The sequence below is a fragment of the Diceros bicornis genome, chromosome 34, assembly GCF_020826845.1.
Source record: "Diceros bicornis minor isolate mBicDic1 chromosome 34, mDicBic1.mat.cur, whole genome shotgun sequence".
In the NCBI taxonomy this organism is placed as follows: Eukaryota; Metazoa; Chordata; class Mammalia; order Perissodactyla; family Rhinocerotidae; genus Diceros; species Diceros bicornis.
Genome location: NC_080773.1, coordinates 12551436 through 12579361, shown reverse-complemented (window position 1 = coordinate 12579361; position 27926 = coordinate 12551436). Strand labels below are relative to the sequence as shown.

The 27926-nt window shown below is 55.2% G+C and overlaps 1 protein-coding gene across 1 annotated transcript; it reads right to left on the bottom strand.

Moving 5' to 3' along the window:
* Positions 1 to 82: 82 nt before the first annotated feature.
* Positions 83 to 27755, bottom strand: CATSPERG (cation channel sperm associated auxiliary subunit gamma). The gene is made up of 29 exons (XM_058531056.1): positions 27271 to 27755; positions 26328 to 26625; positions 26188 to 26241; positions 21744 to 21888; positions 21274 to 21397; positions 21013 to 21085; positions 19964 to 20119; positions 14578 to 14749; positions 12679 to 12816; positions 11622 to 11681; positions 11344 to 11463; positions 10739 to 10789; positions 10507 to 10636; positions 9881 to 9992; positions 8659 to 8817; positions 8464 to 8576; positions 7517 to 7730; positions 7131 to 7193; positions 6832 to 7030; positions 6578 to 6696; positions 6383 to 6463; positions 6239 to 6295; positions 3003 to 3159; positions 2744 to 2807; positions 2510 to 2605; positions 2195 to 2284; positions 805 to 897; positions 619 to 718; positions 83 to 527 (listed from the first exon to the last, which is right to left on the bottom strand). The coding sequence occupies exons 1-29, from the start codon at positions 27753 to 27755 to the stop codon at positions 234 to 236; spliced, it is 4017 nt and encodes a 1338-aa protein (XP_058387039.1). The 3' UTR covers positions 83 to 233.
* Between the last annotated feature and the right edge of the window lie 171 nt (positions 27756 to 27926).

Here is a 27926-nt window from a genome sequence, read left to right as displayed (position 1 = left end):
TGGCAGAGGATTTTGATATTTTAATGACTTACGTGCTGTGTGGTACAAACTAACTAAACATGAACACTTACAAGATCCCCCAGCTGGTCCTGAAATGAGGCTTTATTTGGGTCTGAAGAAGTGAAAATTCAAGCAAAACAGAAAGGAAAGCCTGGGACAGGTGACTGGCTGCATTTCCAAGATGGCCCAGGCAGTGAGGGCGGAGGGCGGCAGGGCTGGGGCAGGCAAGAGGCTCAGGCCAGCGACCTCCTCCTCGAGGTCTCCTCAGGTTCGGCCGCGTTCTCCTCAGCCACCCTGGACACGGCTCTGGAGCTAACCCTGGAGCCGACCCTGGAGCCGGCCCTGGCTTTGGTCCGAGAGGGACTGCTGAAGACTCTGGAGGAGGTGACGTAGGTGGAGTAGGACTCCGAGGCGATGATGTTGTTGATCTTCCAGCGGAGGACGTTGCAGGCCTTCACCATCAGCGGTAAGAGGAGGCAGAAGGCGATGTAGAGGAGCACCAGGCCGATGAACAGGCTGGCCGACACCTGCAGGCGGCACGGCAGGCGTGGGCGAGCGGCGTGGGCGGGCGGGCAGCCCGGGCCCACCCACCGCGGGGCAGCTCCCGCAGCCACTCACCATGAGGATGAACAGGGCCCGCTTGGCACTGAGGGGGAGTCCGTGGATGTGCAGCAGGAAGGTGAGCTGGTGGTCACAGTACGTGCTCTTGTCCACGCCTCTGGGGGAGGCAGTGCAGGATTCGGGGAGGAGGCAGGCCCCGCACAGGAAGCCCCTGACCCCACCTGGGCCCCATGCCCGGCTCACCTGTTGCTCACCAACACCTTGAAGAAGAACTCGGGGGCGAAGATGCTATGGGGAACGGTGTCATGGCACGGGGAGTTCTCCAGACACAGCCACCTGGGGGCCCAAGTTCAGGTACTTGGGTGACAAACCATGCCTAGCATGTGCCAACCCGATTTCTCCACAAACCCCACGAACTCCGCGTGAGCCCCTACGAGGCGCAATCTCACACCTTCCCTGACTCACGCCTTCATTCATTCATCCAAGAAAGCTGACGAGCGCCTGCCACGCCACAGGCTGCTCGTGTCCTCGGTCATTTCCTCCTGCCTGTACACCTCCATCCGGCCGTTCCCCCTCACCATGCGTTCACCTAGATTACGGACTGTATACCTTTCATGTGCCAACTCCTCATTTATTCCCTGCTGCCCTCACTCCTTCATCCCACAAATAGAGCCTGAGCACCTACTAGGTACAATGTCACGCCTTCATGCATTTATTCCTTCCTGAATTCATCTGTTCAATAAACACAGGTTGAACGCTGCCTAGGCACAAGCTGGTTACTTCGTTCATCCATTTACTACCTTCATTTGCTCACGGCATCATTTTCTTCCTTTCACTGAATCCAAAATAGCTATTGAGCCCCTCTGTACTAACTTGTGCCTCCATTGTTTTATTCATTCCTTAAGACCTCCACTCAAATGTCAGTAAATGCCTACTACGAATTATTTAGTGAATTTGTTCATTGTCTCACTCAACAAATACTGTGTTGACTCTATTCAGGACCTGTGCCTACAAGGGAGACAGACCCCACAGGAGACAGTGATGGCCCAGAGAGGTCAGAGCTGGGATGGGGGGGCACAGGCAGAGGAGTCAGGGCTGGATGGCGGCACAGGCAGAGAGGTCAGAGCTACGATGGGGGGGCACAGACAGAGGGGTCAGGGCCGGGATGTGGGGACACAGGGAGAGGGGTCAGGGCCACGATGGGGGTACAGGCAGAGGGGCCCAGGCGGGATGGGGGACACAGGCAGAGGGGTCAGAGCCGGGATGTGGGGCACAGACAGAGGAGTCAGGACCGGGATGGGGGGCGCAGGCAGAGGGGTCAGGACCTGGATGGGGGGCACAGGCAGAGGGGTCAGGTGAGAATGGGGGAAGCACAGGAGGCCATGGGAGCCAAGTGTCCCATCTAGAACAGTCAGAAGTCCTCCCGGAGGAAGGGGCATCTGAACTAAGGCAGGAAGAAAGAGTAAGAGGGACCAGCACTGCACAAAGAGGGTCCAGCCTGTGTAAAGGTCATTCGCGTTTGAGGAACATGAACGCGTTCAGCGTGGCTTGAGGATCAAGAGGTCTCCCAGAGGCAGAAGGAACTGTGGGCAGGTGGGGGAGAAGGCGGCCTGCAGCGGGGCCGTGCACTCACTCGATGCCCAAGCTCTGGTAGGACATGATGTTGAAGGCCGAGTCCTTGGTGGCCGTCCTGTTCTTCGTGGTCCAGATGAGGCTGTCGGTCCTGCAGGGGCGCGTGACCTCAGCGGGGGCGGGGTGGGGCCTCAGCTGCCGCAGAGGGAGGCCAGCAGTGCGGGCAGGGGGCGGGGTGAAGCCTTTGGTGGGCGGGGCCTCGCGGTGTGGGCGGGACCAGAGCCCTGCGGTGGGCGGGGCTTGCAGCGAGGGTGGGTCTGCCGACGCGCAGCAGGGGAGGAAGGCCGATTCCCGGGCCGGGTCTCACAGGGATTACCTGTCCAGGGGGCTGTTGAAGCGGTAGATGTCCTCCTCGCTGTATTCCTTGATGCTGTCCAGGGTGGGCCCGCCGCCCACCACCTTCAGCACGTAGCTGCCGGGAGCAGAGGTGCGCATGTCCGGCCTCGGCGTCCGGAGTCCTGCGTCACCTCTACCACCCTCCCCTACTCTGCCCCCCTACCCACCCCAGCCGCCCCACTCCCGTCAGCCGCTGGCTTGGCCACGCCTTTACCTGCCCTGAAAACTGCCTGACTCTCCCGTCACCAAATCTTGGATCAGGAAGAAGGGGTAGAAGACTGTGGGGTCGGAGCGGGTGGAGGCCGGGAGGAGAAGCAATTAGCTTGGCCCGAGATGTGGAGGACGGAGAGGGGGGGAGGGAGAGATGAGAGGAGCGGGGGGGGGCGGGGGGGGGAGCGCAGAGGGGAGGCGGGCGGGCAGGAAGGGCGAAGCGGTGGGGGCAGAGGACCGCGCACAACGATCTGGACCCGCACCGTCGCGGAAGAGGAAGCAGGGCATCTCCGGGTCGACGTGCACGCAGTCGAAGTAGTGTTTGTTCTGCAGGCGGTTGTACTGCAGCGTGTAGGTGATGTCGAAGGCCAGCCGCTTGCCGGGGGGGCAGCCGATGAGCACTGGCACCAGCAGGTTGCCCTGAGGAGGGGGGAGAAGAACCTCGTGCTGGACGCCCCCCCACACACCCCTTCTCCCACCCCCAACACCACCACCTGCCAGGCTCACCCTCACCAGGGGGCAATAGGATCATTATCATCGTTGAAACAGTAACTGCCACCGCTTATGCAGCTCTTACTGTGCGCAGGGCACAGGGTGATGTTCTAAACGCTCTACATATTCAGATCCATTTAATCCTCAAAACAGCCTTGCGTGGTAGAGACTATTCATATCTCCATTTTAGAGATGGCAAAAGTGAGGCACAGAGAGGTCAAGCCGCTAATTAATGATCCAAAGCCACACAGCTGGTAAGTGGCAGAGCTGGGATCCCGGAACTGAGACGGGGTGGCTCCGGCCATCTCCAGAGGAAGACGTATAAACACAACCGCTGACACCCACACCTGGAGCGGCCAACTCCTAGCAGACTGCGTAGGGCTGAAGTTGGGCCTGAATTCTCAAATACTAGACCTGGGGAGCATGGGCTCGATGAGGGCAGTAGAGCCCAGGATGGGGGTCAGGGAACCCATGACATTGTCTTCAGGGTGAACAGCCCATGGCTCATTTCAGGGTGAGGGCCCAAGGGTTTCACCCAATTGTCAGAGGGACAGGGGCATCCAGAGACTGTGGCCTGGGCTTGACGGCGACCGTAGACAGGTGTCGGTGGCTGTAGATTAAGCACTTCCCATGCTAGGCCTGGGCCAGAGGCTTTACCCTGTCGGCCACTGGCTCACTGGGAGGTCTGACGGGCATCTCAGATTCCATTTAGCCACAACCCGTCTCGGACTGTGGCACCTCATCCTCCAGTTCAGACTCAAAGGCTTGGCCTCAGCCTGGAAACCTCTCTCTCTCTCTCTCTCTGTCTCTCTCTGTCTCTCTCTCTCTCTGTCTCCCCCCCCCCCCCCCCCCCCCCGCACATCCAGTCCATCCAGATATCCTGTTGTCTCTGAACTTCAAAACAGAGCCATTCTCTCTCCCGACCCCTCGACTCCTCCGCCTCACCCTCGCCTGCCTACCCTTGTTTCCTCCCTGGTCTCCCATCTGTCCCCCACATGCAGCCAGAGGGACCCTGTGGACGCCCGAGCCGCTCCTCTGCTCAGAGCTCTCCCGGGGCGCCATCTCGCTCGCCACAGCCCGCCAGCCCTCAGTGATCTGCCCCCATCACTGCTCTGACCTCGTCTCTCTCCACCTTCCTCCTCCCTCACCCTGATCCAGCCACACTTGCTTCTCGCTGTTCCTTTAGCCTAACACAAGAAACATCCTCCTGCCTCCAGGCCTTTCCACCATCATCCCTCTCCGGTATGCCTTTCTCATTCATAACCCCGTGGCTCACTTCCTCCCCTCCTTCAAGTCTTTGCTCAATGCCTCCTCCTCAGCCAGGCCTTCCCTGGACCATCCTACGGAAAATGCTCACCTCCCCGCTGCCCCTCGCTGCTAGTTTTTCTCCTCTTAACACACAGTGTCTTTTATTTATCTTTCTTATTGCCTGACTCTGTTGTGGGTTGACCTAATTTGGAATAGGGTCTTTACAGATGTCATCAAGTTAAGATGAGGTCATCGTGGATTAGGGTGGGCCCTAACCCAATGACTGGTATCCTTACAGGAAGAGAGAAATTTGGACACAGACACACAAGGACTCTGCCTTGTGATGACAAAGGCAGAGACTGGAGTGACGCTTCTACAAGCTGAGGACTGTTACAGATTATCAACAACCACGAGAAGCTAGGAGAGAGGCACGGAACAGATTCTCCCTCAGAACCTCGGACCTCTGGCCTCCAGAACTGGATGAGAAGGAATTCCAGTCTGCAGCAACTTGTTATGGCAGCCCCAGAAAACAAACACACACTCCCCCCAGAACATCAGCTTCACGGGGACAGGAATTTTGTCCGTTTCGTACACAGCTGTAACTCCAGCACTTAAAAAAATGCTGGTGTGTGGTAGGCGCTCAGCGAATGTTGGTGGAATAAATGAATAAGCTTCAGGCACAGGACGTGAAATCTGTTCCTGGCCTGTCCCTGTGATCCCAGGCCCAGCCCCATTCCCCCTGTGGCCCACCTCCAGGGCCGGCCTGCTGAGAGGCGGCAAGCCTTTATTCACCTAACCAAATTTGACTGAGGACCTACTATGTGTAAACTCATTTCTTCCCTCCTTCATCCAACATATTTACAGATTGAGAACGCGCTGGTTATCAGTGAGCTCCAGTTTCCAACTGTTCCAGGATGGGGAGCCAGAGAGAGGCACCAAGCTTTCCAAATACACATGCCTCTTGATCTGGTGAAGTGGGGGTGAGGAGAGAAAGGGAGGAGGACCTGAAAGGCCCCAGCCTGAGAATAAAGAGAAGCTCAGACCACACCCCGCCTCAGCACTTGTTTGCTTGTCTGTTTAAAAAAATAACAATCATTGGCCTTTTTTTACACTTCATTTTAGATGGCTAATATGGCCACGCGGTTATTCTCACAACCTTTTTGACTGCCCTGGATCATGTCAAGCCCGGAGGGAGGAGCCCCAGGTCTGGCTGCTGGAGAGCGGGCCGGAGAGTGAGCGAGAGCAAGGCCTCGGGGTCAGGTCCCTCCTCTACCACTTACTAGCCCCCTGCATTCCTCTGAGCAGACGTCTGCACCTCTCTAGGCCTCAGTGTCTGGCTCTGTGCAAAGCGGATATCGCATGTGTAAGCAAGCGAAGAACCAAGGACGCAAAGCAGTGAACGTTTGCAAATGAGGAGCAACGTGGGAAAGAAGCACCAGGCTGGCCCGCAGGACACCTTTGTGCCAACTGGGAAAAGAAGCCCTGTGTCTCGCATCCTTCACTTCCCCTGCAGAGCAGTATCAGAAGGAACATACAAGCTTGTGTGCAATCCACACAACCATTAAGGCAGTCCTTTCTGAAAACATAAATGGATGAAAGGAGGGAGTGGGTGGGTGGGTGAAATGAGGAAAATGAATGAGAAGGAAGAATTTATGAATGCTAGTAGGATTCCCACGGGGGGCACTCGGAATCGGCCCTCTTGAGACTGGACCCAACCCCTTCCCTCCCGCACAGGACCCAGTACCCCAAGGTCCAATACTTGCATGCGCGGCCCCTGGTGTGTGTTCTGGAAGCAGTGCCCGGCCGAGCCCACCACCTGTGGGTAGGAGCCGGCGATGATGACGGCCGCGTGGGCCCCATCTTCCCCTGGTCCCGCGCCCCTCCCCTCCGGGCTTGGCCGCACCTTCAGCAGCATGGAGGTCGTCAGGAGGTGATGTCCGCTAATGCCCTGCTCAAAGCAAACCCTTTTATCACTGAGCGTGACCTGGGGTGGGGGCAGACATGAAGGGTCAGCAGGCCTGCTGGAGGACCCAAGGACGGTTCAGAGAACCGCGGGCTTCCAGCAGGGCCACTGCGCCCCCCCCACGCCTGGCCTCACCCAGAAAAGCACCGAGTTGCGATTAACAAGGACCTTCTGCTTCACCACGGCCTCGATGCAGTCCGGGTTGGCCAGCACCACGCCCAGGCCCAGCTGGCTCTGCAGCTTGAACAAGAAGCCTGCTCGGAGCAGAGGGAGGGGGCAGGGCCTCGCGCCAGACCCGACAGAAGCCCCACCCCTCGGAGAGTGCCCGGGTCCCAGCCCCCGCCCCCACGACTCCCAGCCCCCCCGCCACCCAGGCCCCGCCCACAGACCTTGCTCGGGCTCCGACTTGAACGAGTGCCCCCGGGCGGTGAGGAAGACGGAGAAGCGGTAGCTGGTGCCCTTGTCCAGGAAGATGCGCTCGGGCAGCTCGTGCTCGGCCTGGAGGTCGTAGATCTTTTCGTAGCTGTCCATGTCAATGTGCACGTGACCCGCGCTCTGCCAGCTGCTCGCCAGGTAGGAGAAGTAATCCTGGGGGATGGGATGCGGGGCAACGTCGGCATCCAGGGAGGGGGCGGGGAGGGGTGTCCGGGCGCCGCCCCTCCGCCGCCTCCCAGCCCTCTCCGCGCACCTGGTCCTGTTTATTGTTCTTCCACCAGCGCCAGGTGGGGTCGTGCACCGGGTCCGCGTATGGCTGCAGGGACCGCCGGCACCGTGAGACCGGGGGGCGTCCCCCGGCAGGCGGCATTCCCAGACCCCTTCCTGGCCTCACTCCCAGCGCCTAACCCAAAGCAAAAGATGCATACCCCGGCCCGCCCCCAAGCCCGGCTTTCAGCCCGGCGGCCACACCTTCAAAGCCATCTCCCCAAAGCACGGCTCGCAGCCCTCCCCCAGCCCCCACTGAGCCTCAGACTCTCCCAGGCAGCTCCGCTCTGTTCCACCCTCCACGGCCGTTCTTGCAGCCGCGCAGGCCTTCCAGGCCTCCTCCGTGCCGGCTCAGACAGCCCCGGCGCCCACCTTGTCGTACTTGGAGTGCAGCCAGAGCAGGTAGTAGACGAGGCCCTGGTAGACGGCGAGCGAGTTCTCGCTGTGGAAGCCCGAGGGCTCCAGGACGCGCGGCGGCCGCGCGCGGTAGCGCTCCTGGCGCGTGTAGATCTGCGGGTTGGGCAGGTCCCGCAGGCGCATCACCGTGAAGGGGCAGAGGTTGGTGAAGGACAGCGTCGGGTGGCTCCTGGCGGCGGCAGCGGGGGGCGGCGGCTGACTTTCCGCGGGCGCCCCAGGAGCCTCCGCAGGCCTGTTTCCCTCTCTGCGCGGCTGACTCCCCGGATCTAATCCGGTCCTGCCTTCCTCCCCAGCCTCAGCCCTGGCGCCCTGGACCTCATCCTGGACGCCCCCCACCCCCATGGTACTCAACCTCCTAAGCGTCCTTCCACAGCCCCCTCTCTCCCCGCCCCCATGCCTCCCTGGGCTCCTCTGCAGGTGACAGAAGGATCATTACTGAACACAGTAACACCTGACTTGCAGTCCCTCCCCTTAGGCTCCCAGGACCCTCAAGATGAAGTCCAGGTTCCTCCTATGACCCCAGGCTCACCTTGTCCGCCCTACCATCACCACTGCACTCTATCTGCACCGTTCTTTCTCTCAGTTCTTGAACACCCAGTCTCCTTCCCTCCTCAGGGCCTTTGCACATGTGGTTCCCCTGTCTGGAACACCTTTCTCCATCTTATCACCTGGCCAATTCCTCCTTACTCTTCAGGTCCCAGAGGTGCTCATGCACCTTCGTCCTGGAAGCCCTCCCTGATACGCCCTCCCCCCAGGCTGGGTCAGGCCCCTCCTTTGAGCTTCCGTAGGCCTTGGCTCCCCCATCACAGCCCTGAGGCTGTCACTGGGGATGGCTTGGTCCCCCCGGGGCGGGAGCAGTGCCTGGGGCTGTCCGACTCCTGCTGTGGTCCAGATCTTCTCACCCCTGCCGCTGCACGAGGTAGCGTTTGCTGAGCTGCTGGTACAGCAGAAGCTGCTCCACAGGCACGAGCCTCTTGACAAGCTGGCCCTGCTGGTTGTTGATAAGGTACACCAGCTGCGGTGGGAAGGCGGGGCCCAGTGAGCTGCGCTCAGCCGCCTGCAGCACCCCCATCGCCCCCCAGCCCCCCGCCAGGCACCTGGTACAGTTTGTTGTCCTCGTAGAAGAGGGTGACCATGGTCTCATTGGGGGCGTGGAGAGAGGACTGGTGCATCGCCTGTAGGCTGACGTGCACCTGCCAGCCCTCGGACGGGAACAGCTTGTACACCCGGTAGCCGCCGTCCAGGAGGTACCAGATCTGGGCGGGCGACAGCCAGGGGTGTGTGTGAGGGCCATGAGGACCTCTGACCCCACCTCTCCCTCTCCAGCTGGAACCAGGTGAGCTCCCGTACCTTCTCTCCCTACTTCCCAGACCCCAGCCCTCTGTGTCCAGCCCTCACTCGCCATGATGCATTTCTTCCATGTTTCGGTCTGCTTGAGTGTTTTGTTTTGTTTTGTTTTGTTTGTGAGGAAGATCAGCCCTGAGCTAACATCCATGCTAATCCTCCTCTTTTTGCTGAGGAAGACCAGCTCTGAGCTAACATCTATTGCCAATCCTCCTCCTTTTTTTCCCCCAAAGCCCCAGTAGATAGTTGTATGTCACAGTTGCACATCCTTCTAGTTGCTGTATGTGGGACGCGGCCTCAGCATGGCCGGAGAAGCGGTGCATCGGTGCGCGCCCAGGATCCGAACCCGGGCCGCCAGTAGCAGAGCGCGTGCACTTACCCGCTAAGCCACGGGGCCGGCCCCTGCTTGAGTTTCTATTACTTGTGACTTAAGCATTCCTAATCTCGACCCCCCGAAAGGCCGTGGTTCCTAGGGCTGAGCCCTCTTGTTTCTTCTCATTCTCTGCACCCTCCAGGGTTTCACCATCCCCTCGGCCTCAGTTTCCCATCTCTGCACTGATGCCCACTCCCCCCCAGCCCCCCAACGCATTTGACTCTAGACCTTGCCTCCTCCTCAGCCTCAGCCTGTAGGACGTCCGCCCTCCGTGCGGCCTCCGCCGTGAAGCCCCCCCTGAAGCACACACGCCCAGCCTGGGTCAGGCCCTCCTCTGGACGTCCGTAGATGCTATTCTCCCCACTGTGGCCCTGATTACTCTGAACTGTCACTGTCTGGGAATGAGTCTGTCTTCCCAATGGACTGTGGCCCTGTGAGGGCAGGGCCCAGGGCTGCCTTGGTCGCCAGTGTCCCCAGCACTGCGTCAGGCATACAGTAAGTGCCCAATATTTATGAAATGAGCAACCGCAGGGAGAGAAGGGAGACCCTTGGGGTTGGGGGGTGGGCAGAGAGGAAGTGGGGAGAGGGGCAGGGCAGCCCACCTCCTCGGTTTCTGTGACAACAGCCACATCGCCACGGAACGAGCTGACCAGGTACTTGATGGACAGCTCCTTGGGGAAGTCCGCCAAGTAGATGAAGTTTTCTTTGTCATAGCTGCAGGGGCAGAGAGGGGAGCTGGGGGTGCCCAGGCCGGGCCCCAGAGCGTAGCTGATCCCCCCAGCTCCAGGCCTCACATGACGCAGGAACCGTGTGCTCAGGTCTTCACTAGCCTTGTGAGAACGTGCAAAGGAGGCCTGCAATTCTAGCCTCTGCCCCCCCCCCCGAAACCCTGGGCGACCTGCCAATCTGTAAGCAGGAGCATTCCGCGCACCTGGTAGTTTGCCAACCGCCCACGTTGTTGGCTCAGGGCCCCTAGGCTCCCAAGGGATGAAGCGTCCTAACCTTTCCGCAGAGAGTGCCCTGCTGTTGCTCACATAGGTTGGGTCCCCACATCCAGGCTCCCACAGCTGTAAAACATCAGCTTCCCCCACCCCGGTCCTCACCATCCCAGCCGCGCTTCCCCGTCACAGTCCTGGTAACTTCTGGGCCTGGGCATCCTCTAAAACCTCGGTGACTTCAGCCCCCACCCTAATGGGGCTGGGGAGGCAGAATATTGCCCGCCCTGTACCTCTGCAGGAGGAAGTTGCCCCAGATGAACAGCAGCTTGTTATATGGGTTGTAGACCATGCCCTTAGGGACCATCGGGAAGTTGGTGTAAGACTCCGTCCCTAGGATCATCAGGAACTCCAGGCCTCCAGCTGACCGGGCCAGAGGCAGAGTGGACACAGGAGTGAGGTGGGGTCGCTGGGCCCTTCCTCAACCCCACCCACCTTTGAGCCCCCTCTGTCTTCCCCTCCTACCATCAGGGATGAATTCCGGGATGGTGTAGAGGATGGCCAGGTAATCACTGACTACAGGTGGGGAGAAGACAGCAAAATCTCCTGAGGCCCTGAGCTTTCAAACCTGAAACTGGGCAAGTCCTCAGCTTTCCAACCCCTCCAAAAAAACCCTCCAATGGCTTCCCATTGGGGCCTGTTACCCCTGAGAGTTTCTTTATGTGAATTATAACAAGGCACTGCCTCTGAGAGGATACAGTTTCGTTAGGGCACAGGACTTGCCTCCTCTGATTCCTTGGCTGGGGAGTGCAGTGCACAGCCTATACAACTGTACGTGGCAGCCCTGTTCTCAGTTCAGGTAAAATCAAATTACATTTCCCTATTGTGAGCCACAAAGCCCTTCCTGATCTGGCTTCTGCTCACCTCTCCAATCTCCCTCCCTCTGTTCTCCCCCTCTGTTCCAGTCACATTATCTTCCTCTCAGTTTCACCAGCCCACCCCCCAAGGAGGGACATGAGCAACATTTCCCTCCAGCTCTATGCTGGGCACAGACCCCACAGGATGCGCGCGCAGTTCACGATCTGGGCTCCGCCCCTTGGCACTCAGCCCCCCTGTGGTGCCCCAATTACCCAGGTCGTAGCGGACCACCTGGAAATACTTCCGGATGGCAGGCTCTTCGATCTCCACCAGCAGCAGCAGACTGGAGTCGTCCGCAGTGTATGTGGCCCAGGTTATGGAGCAGTTGACAACTGGACGAGAAGGGGGCGGTCCGGAGACGCCCCTGGACCGCCCCTCTCCACGGTCTCTGTGACTGCATCCTTTCCCGTCACCTCTCCCACCCTGCCCTGCTCTCCCACACCCTGGATCCCCCACCCGGCCGCCGCAGACCCCTCTGGGAGATGGGTACCTTGTATCCCTTCGCACACGGACTGCTGCCTGGGCAGCATCTCGAAGGACACGCGGCCATCTGCGGAGCAGGGCAGGCGCACGCTCAGGCCCCGCCCAGCCCGCCTGGCACCCCCCGCACCAGCTCTCCGGCTGTCGGGGCCAGAAAGCTGGCGCCTCCCTGACCCTTAGTCCTCCGGACTCCAGGGAGCAGGTCTCACCCCCCGGCCTGTCAGTCACTCACACCTGGCCTATCAGAGCCTGTCTCTGCTCAGGTCTGGGCATGTGACCCAGAATGGGCCAATCAGAGTTCACCCAGGTATTTGTGATAGAGCTGAGGGAGAAGAGGCTGCTCTCATTCTCTTGGGGTGACTCAAACTGGTAGGAGATGCGACCCTGAGCTCCGGGGGGCCATCTTTAACCCCCATGAGAGGAGTATCTACCTGAAAATGAAGCCAAGTCATGGGGCTCATGATAATAAACCAGTTATAGCACCCGCCATGTCCCTAGCACTGTCCTAAGACTTTCCCATATGCTAACTTACTTAATCTTCCTATCAACCCCATGAAGCAGGTACTACTACTCCATTAGCCCTATTTTGCAGATGAGGAAATGAGGCCAAAAAGAGAAGTTAAGTGACCTGTCCAAAGCCACAGGTAACTTAGGTTGGGTGTGTTGGAGCAGTCTGTCTCCAGACCTGTGCTATAATCACTATGCTATACTACCTTGCCAAGAGATAGACAGAGTCCTGATGATATACCCAGTGAGCGCCTGGATCCAGCCATGCCTGAAGTCGGCCTCTGGTCTTTTCAACTATGTAAGTCTACAAATTCTTCATGCCTAAATGATTTTTGAATTGGGTTTCTGCCCTTTGAAACCAAACACATCATGAAAGATACATAATACACCCCAGGTCCTACCCCTACAAGTGCATAAACCCATCCCCACTCACATGACAACCTCCAGCCTGGGACCCCTCCTTAAGGAACACGGTGAGGGGTGAGGGCCTGAGGTCAGAATTCTTAGAGGTGAGAGTGTATGAAGGGGTCTCTTGGGCTGCCAGAGGCCCCCACTCTTACCTGTGATGGTCCCAAAGTGGACATAACCTTCATGCTTGCCAGTGGTGAGGGCCATGATGTACTCGGAGCCGTTGCTATGGAAATGCACAGGGCACAGTTTCTTGATGCACTCAGTGGCCAGGACACGAACCCAGCTCCCTGCAGGGGCCAGCATGAAGCCTCAGGTCCAAGCAGGACTTGGGACCTGAGCCCCTAGTCCACATTTCCCTGGCCTTAATGTGCCTGTTCCTTCTCCTCTCCTGCTGGAGCGGCTGTTCGGTGTGGCGTCTGAGGGACCCTTGGCAAAGGGCCCCAGCTGCCTCTGAGAAAAGCCCCCTTGCTCTATCCATGAGGTTCAGATTGGGCTGACCCCACCCTTGCATTCCCCTGGCCAGAGTGATTGGTTCTGAGCTGGGCATGTGACCAAGCTGGGCAAATCAGAGACAGTCCCAGCCTGCAACCACTAACAAAGAGATGCTCTTGGGCCAGGCCCATGGCTTAGAGGTTAAGTGCTCGCGATCTGCTACTGGCGGCCTGGGTTCGGATCCCGGGCGCGCACTGACACACCGCTTCTCCGGCCATGCTGAGGCCGCGTCCCACATACAGCAACTAGAAGGACGTGCAACTATGACATACAACTATCTACTGGGGCTTTGGGGGAAAAAAAAAGGAGGAGGATTGGCAATAGATGTTAGCTCAGAGCTGGTCTTCCTCAGCAAAAAGAGGAGGATTAGCGGATGTTAGCTCAGGGCTGATCTTTCTCACAAAAAAAAAAAAAAAGAGATGCTCTTTCCTACGGCCCCTGAGGGCACAGAAGTCTGCAGTTGCTGGTGGAAGGGGAGTCACCATGGCCACCACAAGGAGGGGCCTAACAGCTACAGTGAGCTCCTAGATCCAACTATGCCTGAAACCAACTTGCTCCTGCATTGTTCAGCTATTTAAGCCAATAAATACCCCCTTTCTTTGGCTTAAACCGATTTTAATTTGGTTCTCCCACTGTCAAAGTGCCCTAAGTAAGAAAGGGAGCAAAATGGGGCTGTTGAGAGCATGCACTAACTAATGAAATATAGGTTACAATACAAGTTTCTGTGCCACTATAAGTCTAAGTGCACCTATAAGCTGTCTAAGTGGCATTTCATCTAGATGGGGGAGAAAACTAGAAGAACTTAGAGGGCTTTGGTATCGTTTAAAAGATGAGGCTGGGGGCCGGCCTGGTGGTGCAAACAGTTGGGTGAGTGCGCTCTGCTGCGGCGGCCTGGGGTTCACCGGTTCGGATCCTGGGTGTGCACTGACGCACTGCTTGTCAAGCCATGCTGTGGCGGCGTCCCATATAAAGTGGAGGAAGATGGGCATGGATGTTAGCCCAGGGCCAGTCTTCCTCAGCAAAAAAAGAGGAGGATTGGCAGATGTTAGCACAGGGCCGATCTTCCTCACAAAAAAATAAATAAATAAATAATAAATAAATAAAACATGAGGCTGAATCAGAAGTCTCTCTTCTTCCTCTCTGATCACTCTCCCTCACGGCTTTGCCTCCCCAATGGCCCGTCTCTATTTCTCTCTCTTTGACTCTCTATGCCTCTCCCCACCCCCCGGATTTCTCTCTTGGTGTGCATCTCTCTTGGTACGCCTGTCTCTGTCTTTCTGACACTCTCTGTGCCGCGTGCGTGTGTCTGTGTCTCTTTCTGCCCCCTCCCTTCCCTCTCACACCTCCCTGTTCCTTCAGCTGGTTCTCAATAGCTGGGAGGGCCTGGGAGGAAGCCTGGCCCCGCTGTACAGGGGAGGAGGCCCACGCAGGGGGGGCAGCGATGATTCAGCACCTTGGGAAGTTCCTCCCTCCACCATGGGAATTCCAGTCCCAGGTGCCTCCAGCGGATGGGCTCACTGGGGCGCCCCCCTGCCTGAGGTGCCACGGCCCCTCACCGCTGCCATGGTTGCTCTCATGGAGTGTGACATAGGTGCCCGTGAAATAGTAGACGAGCTGGTTCTGCCGGATGAAGAGGGTGCTCTCGGTGGCGATGGCGTCGTAGATGGTGGCGGTGAAGCCGGCCTGGGGGCAGTAGAAGGAGCCTACCCAGCAGCTGTCAATGCTCAACTGCAGGGGGCAGAGCCAGCGGTGAGCAGCTGGCCTTGGCCTCAGCCCCCACGTCCTGCCTTGGCGGGAGGCGCCTGCTCTGACAACTGCTTGGGATGGACACAAGCAGCTGGCCCCGGGGTGCCCTCTCTGCTCACCCTGCAGCAGCACCTTGCTGGCCAAACTTCCCCAACACGGGCCAGGGAAGCAGGCACCCCTGGCTGGAGCCAGCTGGGGCTTTGTGTGCTCCTAGAGTTGGGCAGTGCACAGCGTACTCAACAGTGACAGCAGTCCCGGCTCCCCAGACCACAGTCAGGGTTGTACCCACGTGGATCCAAAAGATTCCATGCTTGGCCCAAGGCACATTTTTAATAATCTTATTCTACCTTGAACACATTTGGCTGTCAGGCTGACACTATCTGAACTCACTGACTGATCACTAACACTGCCAATACCGCTAACAGTGGGAAAGCACCACCAAGAATGGGTTCTTACCTAAAAGACTGAATCTAAATTTAATCAAGCTTCTAGCGCTCACTACCAGTTTATAGTCACTATGGGGTGTTATGACCGAATTGTGCCCCCTCAATTTATATGTTGAAGCCCTAACCTAAAGCGGAAATTAATAAAAGAAACCTTAACTAAACTGGAGTCAGGAAGGCCTGTATGGGGAGCGCTCATGCTCCCCACACGTCGTCCATTACACCAAACAGGAAGACACACACACCTGCATTTTCCACAGGAAGTGAAACTACTTTACTACTGAAGGAAGATTTTCTCCCCACCCAGCAACAGCTCAGCCAAAGAGAAATGCCACAGCTCAGCCAATGAGAAGCTGTGGCCGCCCTGAACTGTTATTCTCCCCCAATGGACTTTCATTTAGAACAGCCCACCTATTCCCCCTTTTTCTCTACAAACGCAGCTCCCCTCCTTTCTTTTCCAGATTTGCCTATGGTTTGCCACAGCATGGGCATCCCAAATTGCAATTCTTTTGGCTATTCCCGAATACACTTGTTTTGAGATAAAATAATAGGTGAATTTGCTTTTTAAGTTTACTCGATAATGTGACTGTGTTTGGCGATAGGGCCTTTAAGGAGATAATTAAGGTCCAATGAGGTCATAAGGGTGGGGCCCTAATCCTATGGAACTGATGTCCTTAGAAGAGGAGGAAGAGATGCCAGAGAGCTCTCCCTCCACTTGTGCGCACAGAGAAGAGGTCACATGAGGACACAGCGAGAAGGCACTTTCTGCAAGCCGAGGAGAGAGGCCTCACCAGAAACCAACCCTGCTGACACCTTGATGGTGGACTTCCAGCCACCAGAACTGTGAGAATATAAATTTCTGTTGTTTAAGCCACTCAGTCTGATATTTTGTTATGGCAGCCTGCACAGACTAATACATAGGGTCAGAGGAACAAGTTAATCAATTCCACGAAGAGGCAAGCAGCCAAATTCTATAGGACAAAAGGCCTGGTTTCTTAAATTGCCTGAAAAAAGACGGTTGCTGGGGGCAGGGAGCAGACTTACAGGTGAGAAGAATATTAAAAGACTTAACAACCAAATGCAATGTGTTGATTCTGATTCAAACAAAGCAATTTAAAAAGACGTCTTTAGAAAACTGGGGAAAATTGACTATGGCTGGGTTAGATGACATTAAGGGGTTATTGCTAATTTTTCTGGGTATTATAATCGCATTGTGGTTTTATTTTTTAAAAGTCCTCATGTGTTGAAGATACTTCCTCAAGTATTTCAAGAATTTACAGGTGAAATGGTATGATGGCTGGGATCTTCTTTAAAACACTCCAGGGGGGGCCGGCCCGGCAGCAAAAGCAGTTGGGTGCACGCGCTCTGCTTCGGTGGCCTGGGGTTCACCGGTTCGGATCCCAGGTGCGCATCAGCGCACCGCTTGGCAAGCCATGCTGTGGCGGCGTCCCATATAAAGTGGAGGAAGATGGGCATGGATGTTAGCCCAGGGCCAGTCTTCCTCAGCAAAAAGAGGAAGATTGGCAGATGTTAGCACAGGGCTGATCTCCTCACAAAAACAAAAATACAATAAAACACTCCAGGAAAAAAAAATGATGGGACAAAAAAAATAAGGAAAATGTTGATAATTATTGAAGCTGGGTTCAATATACTATGCTCTCTACTTCTGTGTCTAATTGAAATTTTCAACTAAAAAGTGGACTTTTCCACTAACTCTTCCAATAAAAAGTATAAGTCAAAACAAAACTCTAGGCTCTGCTGCTGAGGGAAATTTCATCAAGTAAGGAGAACCGAACATTCTCACTTCTCCCACCCTATTCAGCATCAAAAGAGTGTCCTTGAAAATGTTATTTCTTAAAAAGTCTTGTAATCCAGACTACAGAGGTTATTGCTATGCCTGGTGAAACTAACCTGCACCCTCTAAGTGTGTCATTTTGATTAGTGGTCATACTTAACATATTGCTCTGTTGATATTTGAAGTGAAGCCTCTGTTTTCTGGAAGAAATACCTGGAAATTTTCTTTGTTAAGCTAGAAGACGATTACCACATCTCCTCCCTTCTCCCACATATGTGAGGAAAAGAAAAGCTGTGAGTCAGCTGGATTTCTTATTTGAGCAAGGTTTGAGAATTCTGATGCATTTAACTCAGTAAGCAGCATGGTGGGTTTTCCTGGCCATGATGATTGAGTCCAGGTGGGCAAACGGCCTGAGCTATACCAAGTGGAAAGAATCTTGTGATTTGGTAGTTAGGGGGTAACGGCAAAGATCTTTCCCACTGGATGTGGGCCTCTGCCGTTCCAGGGTACAGAGCTGTTCTGACCATAAAGTCCATACAGAGGAACCTGGTCCAAGAGATGAAGAGAAAGAAACTCAGTCTTGGTGACATTGTTTGGAATCCTGGGTCAAGCTGGACCTGAAGTCCTGAATTTTTTTGGTTACATGAACCAACAAATTTCCTCTTCCACTTTTGGCAGATGGCTAGTTGAGCTCCCAAATCCATTTCCCCCATATTCTTTGGTAATTGAGTTTTAGAAGGGCATGTGCCACCCAGGCAGAAATTATATTTCCCAGCCTCCCTTGCATTTGGATGTAGCCAAGTGACTAATACTTCACTAATGGAATGTGAGTGGCAGTGGAACTTGCTGAAAAGAAAATAGCTTGCCCTCCATGTCTGCTCTTCGCCCTTCCCATTGGCTGGAATGTGGACACGGGCCTGACCCAGCTCCGATCCTACAGGTGGATCAATACCCGGGGTCTAGGGGGTGGTGAATCGGGAAAATGGAAGAGACCCGGGGTTCTCACTTCTGGGCTGTGATGAGAATGAGCAACAGCATCTATTTAAGCTATTCCCTTTCAGGGGTCTCTGTTACAGCATCTAAACCTGAGCCATGCAGGGCTGCGGAGAGCCGCGCACGGGGAGGATTGCTAAGGAATCCTTGGGGCAGTCTGGGGGGGAGTGGTGAACTGAAACAGGAGGGAGGAAAAGAGAGAGGAGACAGCAATGTGGAGAAATGCCGGTGATTAAAGAATGAGAAGAAATGGGCTTTTATTTGGGAGTGATGGGAATTTTTTGGAACTAGATAAAGGTGGTGGTTGCATATGTGAGTGTATAATAGTAAATGGCACTTAATTATTCACTTCAAAATGGCTAATTTATGAATTGTATGATTTTCACCTTGATAAATTTTTTTTTAAAAAAGGGACAAGAATAAGGATGCCTGAAGTTCACATGGGACTTGTCATTCCTGTGACATAAACTCCTCCGCTGCCCTCCAGATCTCTTTAGCAGAATCCACATCAGCCACGTACTCCCTGTGGGTGTGTTTGGGTCGGGAGTTTGTGAAAATTGAGTGACGTCTGGAAAGACTTGACCCAGAACAGAGAGATCTGACACAGGACAGGGAGATGGTCCATAAACTGAACAAATTCAGTGGAAGCAGGAATTCAGAGCCAGAGGGAACCAGCAGAACGTTAATCCATACGAGGTTCTCAGAAATCATGGGGGGGACTTTCAACATGGATGGGAGGAGGCTAAGGGAATTTCCTGGGGTTGCCGTGGTGCATAATTGTTATCTCGGACACAGTTAACAACCAGCATCTCCTCCCCACAACTTGGGGCAAAGCTACTGATTTCACTCTGGGGGACCATCGTTTCTCTGCTTCTTGTCTCACCTGCCGTCCTCACAGGACAGAGCTCATGAACTGTGCTAAGCCAGCTGGCACATTCCATTATTTGGGGACACATGACTCAAGCTGGACCAATCAGGACCAAGGAAATAAATGTCAGAATTTTTTTCTAAAGCTATTTGGGAAACAGATGTTCCCCTCCTCCAGCCTGGGAGTTGGGATGATATGAGCCACTTTGAGGACGGGGATAATCCAGAAGAGGAGCTGAGAGCTGGCGTCTTCATTTGAGCCCTGAATCAAGCCAGGCCTGAAGCTTGATCTGTGCCTGGGCTTTGCTGTTAGGTGCACCTACTAAACCCATTTCTCTGCTTAAACCAAACTGGGTTGGATGGAGTTCTGCCGACAGCTGCACCAGCTCAAACGTGTTTCGGTCATTCACACCAAAAGACCCTTCTTCAGACACTCCTTCCCCGTTTTGAGAATAAAATAGGCTCACAAGGCTGAATTTGGAGCCAGATGTATATCGCAATTCAAAATTTCCAGCGTTTAGCAGGTAATATGGCACATAAGCCATCCATATGTAAACCCTAAGCAGCACCCCGTCATCAGACCCCTTAATATTTCTGCGGGGCAGCATCTGAATATGAAATGCAGAATATCTAAGTGGGATGCAGAAGCACTATAAATAGCCTGCGTTAGCCCGGGTCGAGGTTTCTCGACAAATGAGTTTTAGCCCCAAACTTGTGAAAACACAGTTTTCAAAGCTTTTTGGATTTCAGAATTACAAATCGTGGACTTTAGTAATAATAGCTTTGACGCACACAGTATAGTACTTATTAACTTATATCATCGTCACAATGATTCTGTGAGGTAAATATAAATATTCCCACTTGACAGATGGGGAATCTGAGGCCTGGGTAGGTGAAGTGACTTGCCCCAGGTCCAGGATTTGAACGCAGGCTATCTGGCTGCAGAGTCTTACGTCTTTCCTTCGTGCTCTCTGCCCCTCACGGCACTGGGATGTCTTGGGGGACCCCTTCCGTAGCCCCAGGCCCCACCCTGTTTTAAGAGCCAAGGCCCAGACCCTTCAAGAGGCCCCAAGCCACTCTCTGTCCTGCACCCCTCACCTCCACGAGAAAGAAGTCCTTGAAGCTGGTGTCACTCAGCAGGATGGACTTCTCCCCCGGAATGCCACCCAGGATGAGCACAGGCGCCTGGTCCACGGTATACCACAGGGGCCTCGACGGGGCGTTCACAAAGTACCGGGGGACGAGATCCAAGAGCTGCGGGGGAGGGGCAGGAGGGCTGCTCGACACTCCCCCTCCCCTGCCACTGCCCCACCATCTCATTTAGGGTAACAGCCAAAGGCCTCACCCTGACACAATTTGTCCCTGTCACCTCTCTGACCACTCCCGCCTTGCTCCCTCTCTCCCAGCCACAGGGGCCTCCTCACTGCTGCGCGGACTCACCAGGTACATTCCCACCTCAGAGGCTTTGCACTGGCTGTTCCCTCTGTATGAAACGCTCTTCCCCTCGTATCCACACGATTCCCTCCTCTCCTCTTTCAAGGCTTTACTCCAATGTCAACCTTCTCAATTATGCCTTTCTTGACCCTTCCATTAAACACTTCAATCCCCTCCTGCACAGATCCAGTTCACCTCACTCTGAACTCTCCAGAGCACATACCACCTTTTAACCCACTGTGGAATTTACTCGATTTCTCGTTTACTGGTGTAGTGTCTGTCTCTCCCACTAGAATGTCAGTCCTGAGAGGGCAGGGATGTGGGTCTGTGTGTTCACTGTCGTGTTCCCATGGTGCCACACTGTGTGCTCAGGAAGTGCCTGCTGAATGAATGAATGAGTGAATGAATGCACAGTGATGAAGACTATGGTGCAGGAGTCAGGCAGACAGTTTCAAGTCCGGTTCCACATGTGCATGCTGAGACTGTGGGCAAATGGCTCCCTCCCTTCGGGGCCTCGGGTTTCTCCTCTTTAGAATGGGCCCATGAGAGTGCCTTCGCTCACAGGGTCACTGGGAGCACTTCCCTTCACCCGGGACCTGACACGACGTAAGCGCTCTGCTAATGGGGTCTGCCGCTTGCTTGGGAAGTACTCAGGGCCCCGGCCCACAGTCTTTCACCCCGTCTTCTGCCTCGCCCGCTGTCCGGCCCCTCACCTCATTCCCCATGGTGAACTGGAGTACGTTGCCTCGCTGCCTCTGCAGGAAGCCATTGATGTTCACCTGAAACCTGGGGCAGGTGTGGGGCAGGCACAGGGGAGGGGTTCCAGTTTCAGGGGCTCCCGCCATAGCTCACAGCCACATCCCCACCCCATTCCCTCCCTCTGGTCTCCTCCTGGCTTCTCTGGGGACCTGGGGATTAGGAAGTCCCTCCCAGAGTCTACACCCGCCCCCCCCCCCGGGCTTGGGAAAGGGCACCTTTTATCCGGAATGAAGGGCCCCAGGCCATTGCTGCTGACGTCCACGTGCATGACCACGCTGCCGTTCTTGATGGGCATGGGTGTGTACCAGCTCATGACACACACCTCTGCGCTGCACGGCTCTGCGGGTGGGCAGTGGGCACGGAGGCTGCGGGGCCTCCCAGCGCCCCTTCAGGCCACAGACCACTGGCATCTCCCCGCAACTCCCCATGCTCCCCTCTAGGCCACGGACCACACTGGAGCCTTTGTGTGGCCCCATCTAGGCTGTGGAACCTGCTGAGGCCCCCCCGTGCCCTCCTCCAGCTCACAGACCCCAGTGAGGCCCCCAAGAACCCCCACCCCCCTCCAGGCCATGAGCCCCTCTGCTGACCCCAGCCTCCCCTACAGGTCATGGACCCTGCTGAGGCCCCCAGCACCGCCCCACGCCCCTGCCAGGCTGTGGCCCCTGCAGGTGTCCCCCAGGCCCACCTGTGCTGCGGAAGGGGGCCGCCTCCATCTGGATCTGCAGCTGCTCTATCTTCCAGTGACGGAAGTTGACTGGGGACTGGAAGGTGACCAGTACCACAGGCTTCAGCCCCGTCAGGTGGCCTTTGCGGACCAGGGCCTCGGAGGACTGAGGGCAAGATGGCCCCACAGGTGTGTCCTTAAGATGGCCTCTGGGTCCCCCGTGACTTGACCCCACCTTTAGTGGCCTGTCTTCCTGGGCTGGGTGGGGAGAACAGACTCCACCATGGGAAGGGCAGAGAACGTGGTCTAGGTTTGGGGCTGGGATCGGGGGTGGACCAGGCTAGGAGAGGGGCAGAGGGGCTAGGGGCTGTGGAGGGAGTCAGGAGGCCTTCCTGGAGGAGGTGAGACCAGAGCCAGAGTCTTCAGACAGAATTTGGATGCAGGGAATGCACAGGGAAGTGCGGCACAAGGTAAGCAAAATGTGAGGTGGGAAGGAATCTGGACCCAGAACTGCTACAGTCACTACACTTCCCTCCCTGCAGCCATTCCCAGGCCCACCCCCCCAGACTCTCTGCCACCCCCACCGGTCAGAGGACAGCCAGGTTTGGGCTGGGGCCTGGGGGTGAGGGTGGGATGGGGCAGTTAGACAGAAAGGAACCGGGGAACCTTGGCCAGGGCCCGTCAGATCCTGGCTGGGCTGAGAAGGGCAGGCAGGGCTTAGAGTGGAGACGGAAGGAGGGAAGGAGAAGGGTGTTCCAGGTGCATGGAACAGCATAAGCAAAGGCTTGGAGGCATCCCCAAGAGAAGGCTGCACTCAAGCCACTGTGGGTGGGGTGTGGGGTAGGGGTAGGGGTGGGCTGTGAGACCGGGGCGAGAGATTTCACGAGTCTGACAACCTCTGCACAGGCTTCATCCTGAGGAACGCCTTGGCCAGGGCCCGTCCGATCCTGCCAACTACAGCTGGCCCCCTGCCTCTGGGTTTCCAATCACAGGGTAGCAGGTGATGGTGGGGCGGGACCTCCTCCCTGTCAGGGCAACAGGGGCCACGACCACCCTGTCCTGTCCAACCTCAACTCCTGCCCATACCATGTACCAGCCTCCTGTCTTCCTGCTCCCCACACGGAAGGAGGGAGCCTGTGAACACGAGTCAGATCACCTCCCTCCTCTGCTCAGAACCTTCTCAGGAATCCATCTCACTCAGGGTGAAGCCAGGTCCTCACTACAGTCCATGAGGCCCTAAAACTCTGCCCCATCACCTCCCTGACCTGTCTCCTGCCATGGCCCCCTCGCTCGCTCTGCTTCAGCCACACAGGCCTCTTCCCTATATCAGGGCCGCGGCGCTGGCTGTTCCCTCGGCCTGGACTGCTTTCCCAGTTCTCCTCATGGTCGTCCCTTTGCATCATTCAGGTCTCCGCTCAAGCCCTGTCGGAGAGACCTTCTCCACCCACCTCCGCTAACACCCTCCTTTCTAACATAGCACCTTGTTTTATTTTCCTCGTCGCACAGATTACTCTCATAAATGATTTTATGTATTCACTTGCTGCTTGTCTGCGTCCCTGGTGGGCTGAATCCACAAGAGAAATCTGGCCTGTTGTTTATCATTGTATTCCCTCCCTCATTGTAAAAAAAGGATCTGACTCATAGCAGGTGTTGAATGAACAGATAAAGGTATTATTATTGAACTTTTACAGATAAGGAGAGAAGGTTCATGGAGTAAAACTCTCTGCCCAGGGACACATTCTAGAAACTTGTTGCTAGCAAGCACTAAGCCCTTTGAACCAAGCCCTGTGCTAAGTACTTCACACATATTTAATCATTTTATGAAGTGGATATGATCCTGATCGTACCCTTGCTAAGTATGAGGAAACTTTGGTACAGAGAAGTTAAGTAACTTGCCTGAGATCACACAGCTGTAGGAGCAGAACTGGGATTTGAACCCAGGCAGTTTGGCTCCAGAGCCCAAAGTATTAACTATCATGCTATACTTCCTCCAAATCAATGTTAGTGGCAGATTCAAACTCAGATCTGCAGCCTCCAGAACTTTAGTTCTAGACTATAACATTCTACTGTCCTCAAAAAACTTACTCGAGCCAAAACAATCTTGAAAAAGAACAAAGTTGGAGGACTCACACTTCCCAATTTGAAAACTTACTACAAAGCTATAGTAATCAGGACCGTGTTTTTTTTTTTTTTTTTAAGATTTTATTTATTTATTTTTTCCCCCCAAAGCCCCAGTAGATAGTTGTATGTCATAGCTGCACATCCTTCTAGTTGCTGTATGTGGGACTCGGCCTCAGGATGGACGGAGAAGTGGTGCCTCGGTGCACGCCCGGGATCCGAACCCGGGCCACCACCATCAGAGCGCGCGCACTTAACCACCAAGCCACGGGGCCGGCCCAAGGGACCGTGTTTACTGGCATATAGATAGACATATAGAGCAATGGAATAAAATTATACCCAGAAATAAACCCTTACATTTATGGTCTATTGATTTTCTTTTTTAATAATTTTATTTATTTATTTTTCCCCCAAAGCCCCTGTAGATAGTTGTATGTCATAGTTGCACATCCTTCTAGTTGCTGTATGTGGGACACGGCCTCAGCATGGCCAGAGAAGCGGTGCGTCGGTGTGCGCCCGGGATCCGAACCCGGGCCGCCAGCAGCGGAGCACGCGCACTTAACCGCTAAGCCACGGGGCCGGCCCTGGTATATTGATTTTTGACAAGAGTGCCAAGACAATTCAATGAAGAAAGAATAATGTTTTCAACAAATGGTACTGGGATAACTGGATATTCACATGCAAAAGTGGGACCCCTACTCACACTATATACAAAAATTAACTCAGTACGGACCAAAGGCCAAATGTAAGAGCTAGAACTAAAAAACTCTTCAAAAAAACATGGGAGTAAATCTTCATGACCTCTAGTTGGGCAAAACCTTCTAAGACAACACAAAAAGCACAAGCAACAAAAGAAAAAATTGATAAATTGGATTTCATCAAAATTAAAAACTTTGGTGGTGTTTTATGGTATGTGAATTATATCTCAATAAACATAAAACTTTTGTGCTTCAAAGGATGCCATCAAGAAAATGAAAAGACAACCCACAGAATGGGAGAAAATATTTACAAATCATATATCTGATAAGGAACTAGTATCCAGAATATATAAAGAAATTTTACAGTGCAACAATAAAAAGACAACCCAGTTTTTTTTTTTTTTTTTTTTTTTTTTTTTTTTTTTTTGTGAGGCGATCAGCCCTGAGCTAACATCCGCCAATCCTCCTCTTTTTTTCGCTGAGGAAGACGGCCCTGGGCTAACGTCGGTGCCTATCTTCCTCCACTTTATATGGGACGCCGCCACAGCATGGCTTACCAAGCAGTGCGTCGGTGCGCGCCTGGGATCCGAACCAGCGAACCCCGGGCCGCCGCAGCGGAGCGCGCGCACTTAACCGCTTGCGCCACCGGGCCGGCCCCGACAACCCAGTTTTTAAATGGGCAAAGGATATGAATAGACATTTCTCCAAAGAAGATAGATACATAGCCAATGAGCATATGAAAAGATGTTCAACATCATAGTTATGATGGAAACGCAAATCAAAAGCACAATGAGATACCATGTCACACACACTAGGAGGGCTATAATCAAAGAGATGGACAGGAACAAGTGCTGGTGAGGATGTAGAGAAACCGGAACCCTCCTACGCTGCTGATAGGAATGAAAATGGTGCAGCTGCTTTGGAAAACAGTCTGGCAGTTCCTCAGATGTGAAACAGAGTTAAGATATGACCCAGTCATTCCATTCCTAAGTATATACAGAAGACAACTGAAAACATATGTTTATGCAAAAACTTGTACATGTTCATAGCAGCATTATTCATACTAGCCAAAAAAAAAAGAAATAACCCAAATGTCCACCAAGTGATGAATGGATAAACAAAATGTAGCACATCCAAACAATTTAATATTATTCAGCCATAAGAAGGAAATACTGATACATGCTACAACATGGGTGAGCCTTGAAAACATGCTAAGTGAAAGAAGCTAGACATAAAGGATCACACATATCATTCCATTTATATGAAATGTCCAGAATAAGCAAATTCATAGGGACAGAAAGTAGATTAGTGGTCTCCAAGGGCTGGAGGGATGGGGGTACAGTCTCTTTTTGGGGTGATGAAAACGTTCCGGAATTAGATAGTGGTGAGGGTTGCACAACTTTGTGAATATACTAAAAACTATTGAATTGTACACTTTAAATGGTGAACTTTATGGTATGTGAATTATGTCTCAATTTTTTTTAGTGGCAAAAAAAAAGCTTCCTTGAGCATCTACTATATACCTGGTGGGATACAGGGAATCTTCTTGAATCCTTAAGGTCCCCAGGGTCTGGTGGTACCACCACTATTAAAACGTTAGAGATGGGGAAACAGGCCAGCACAGAATGAGCTCCGCTGCACCCACTCACCTCTCCCTTGCAGGAGTAGTTTATCTTCAGGTAGTAAGGGAAGCCCAGGTACTTCTGTAAGGAGAGGTTGGGCAAACGTCCAGAGCCCAGTAGGTTGCGGGTCCACACCTCTCCTGTCCCCCTGACCCCAGGCCCCTCACCTCGTCCGGGTCGATGGGCGCGTCCACCAGCAGGCTGAACACGCTGCCCACTGTGTCCAGGGGCTCTTGGTCGAAGAAGCGGTCGCTCTCGCGGTTCTTGCCTACCGTCGCGAACTGGTTCAGGACAACCTGCCAGGTGCACTCCTGGATATCCTCGATCGCCCACAGCCTCCACGGTGCCAACGGCACCGCCAGCAGTGCCCACAGCGCCCGCAGGACTCGGAGTCTCGGCCACGCAGGCCCAGGAGGGGACATCGCGGGGCAGCGCGCAACGTCGCTCCAACCTGGAGAATGCCGGGGTCAACAGCCGCCGGCAAGACTGCGCGGGCGTGCGGTCTTCTGAGATCCCGCCACGCTCCTGCGCCGCGCCCCGTCCCTGCTCCTGGCCCCGCCCCTGCTCTTGCTCCGGGGCCCGCCCCTGCCCCTGGCCCCGCCCCTGCTCTTGCTCCGGGCCCCGCCCCGGCCCCTGCTCTTGCTCAGGGCCCCGCCCCCGCCCCTGCTCCTGGCCCCGCCCCTGCTCTTGCTCGTGGCTCCATCCCAGCTTTTGCTCCTGGCTCCGCCTCTGCTCCAGACTTCGCCCCTGCCCCATCCCCTGCATCTGCTCCCACTCCGGATCCCACCTCTGTTACTCCAGGTCCCGCCCCTACTGTTGCTCCTGGCCACTCCCCTGCTCCTGGTTTCGCCCCGCCTCCTCGTCCTTAACCTTGCCCCACACTTGCGTTTTGCTCCGCCCCTGCTCTGCATCCCGCCCCTACTCTTCACCTGGTCTCGGTTTTTGTTTCTCGCTTTGGCTGAGCCCCACCTATTTTCCCCAGTCCTGCTACTCCCTCTGGTCGCGCACCTGCGCCTGGCTCCGCCCCCACGTCTTGCTCCGCCCCCCCACTTCTCTTCGCACCGCCCCCTTCTCCTTCCTCTGGCCCTGCTCAGGTACGTGGTCCTGCACCTAGCCTCGCCCCTCTCTCGGTCCTGGGCCCGGACCTTCCCCACGCCCCGCCCCTTCCCCGGTCCCTGCCTCTGTTTCTCGCCTAGAGCTGGATCCCCGCTCCGCTTCCACTCTCTGTCCCGCCCTTGTTCCTCGACCCGATCCTGTTCTCCGGCCCGCCCCTTATCGACCCGCCCTTTCCCCTTGTCCTGGGCGAGCTGTTCTTCCTGAGGATGCTCCTCGCCCCGCCCCCGCCTATGGCCCCGCCCCTTCTCCTTAGAGACCCTCTCTTCGCCTTCGGATGTCTTCTCGCTGCCGGCCTTCCCCGCGCCGCGAGACGCCTGCTCGCCTTTTGCTCTCTCCTCACCCCGCGCCCTCTCCTCGCCCCGCACCTTCTCGCTCCACACCGGCGCTCCCTTGTCGTTCGGCACCTTCCCGATCCTCACCTTCCCCCCGGACCGCGACACCTTTTCGCCCCACCCGTTCTTCTCACCACCCCTTTCCATGCCCTGGACAGCCGCCGGCTCCTCCCCTCAGCCGCTCCCTGCTCCTCGCCCCGCCCCTCCTCCGCCCCTCCCCTCCGCGGCCCGGTCCCTCGACTCTCCTCCCTCTCGCCGGTCTCTCCCCTCCTCGTCTCCCCCTCCCCTCCTCGTCTCCCCCTCCCCTCCCCGCCACTC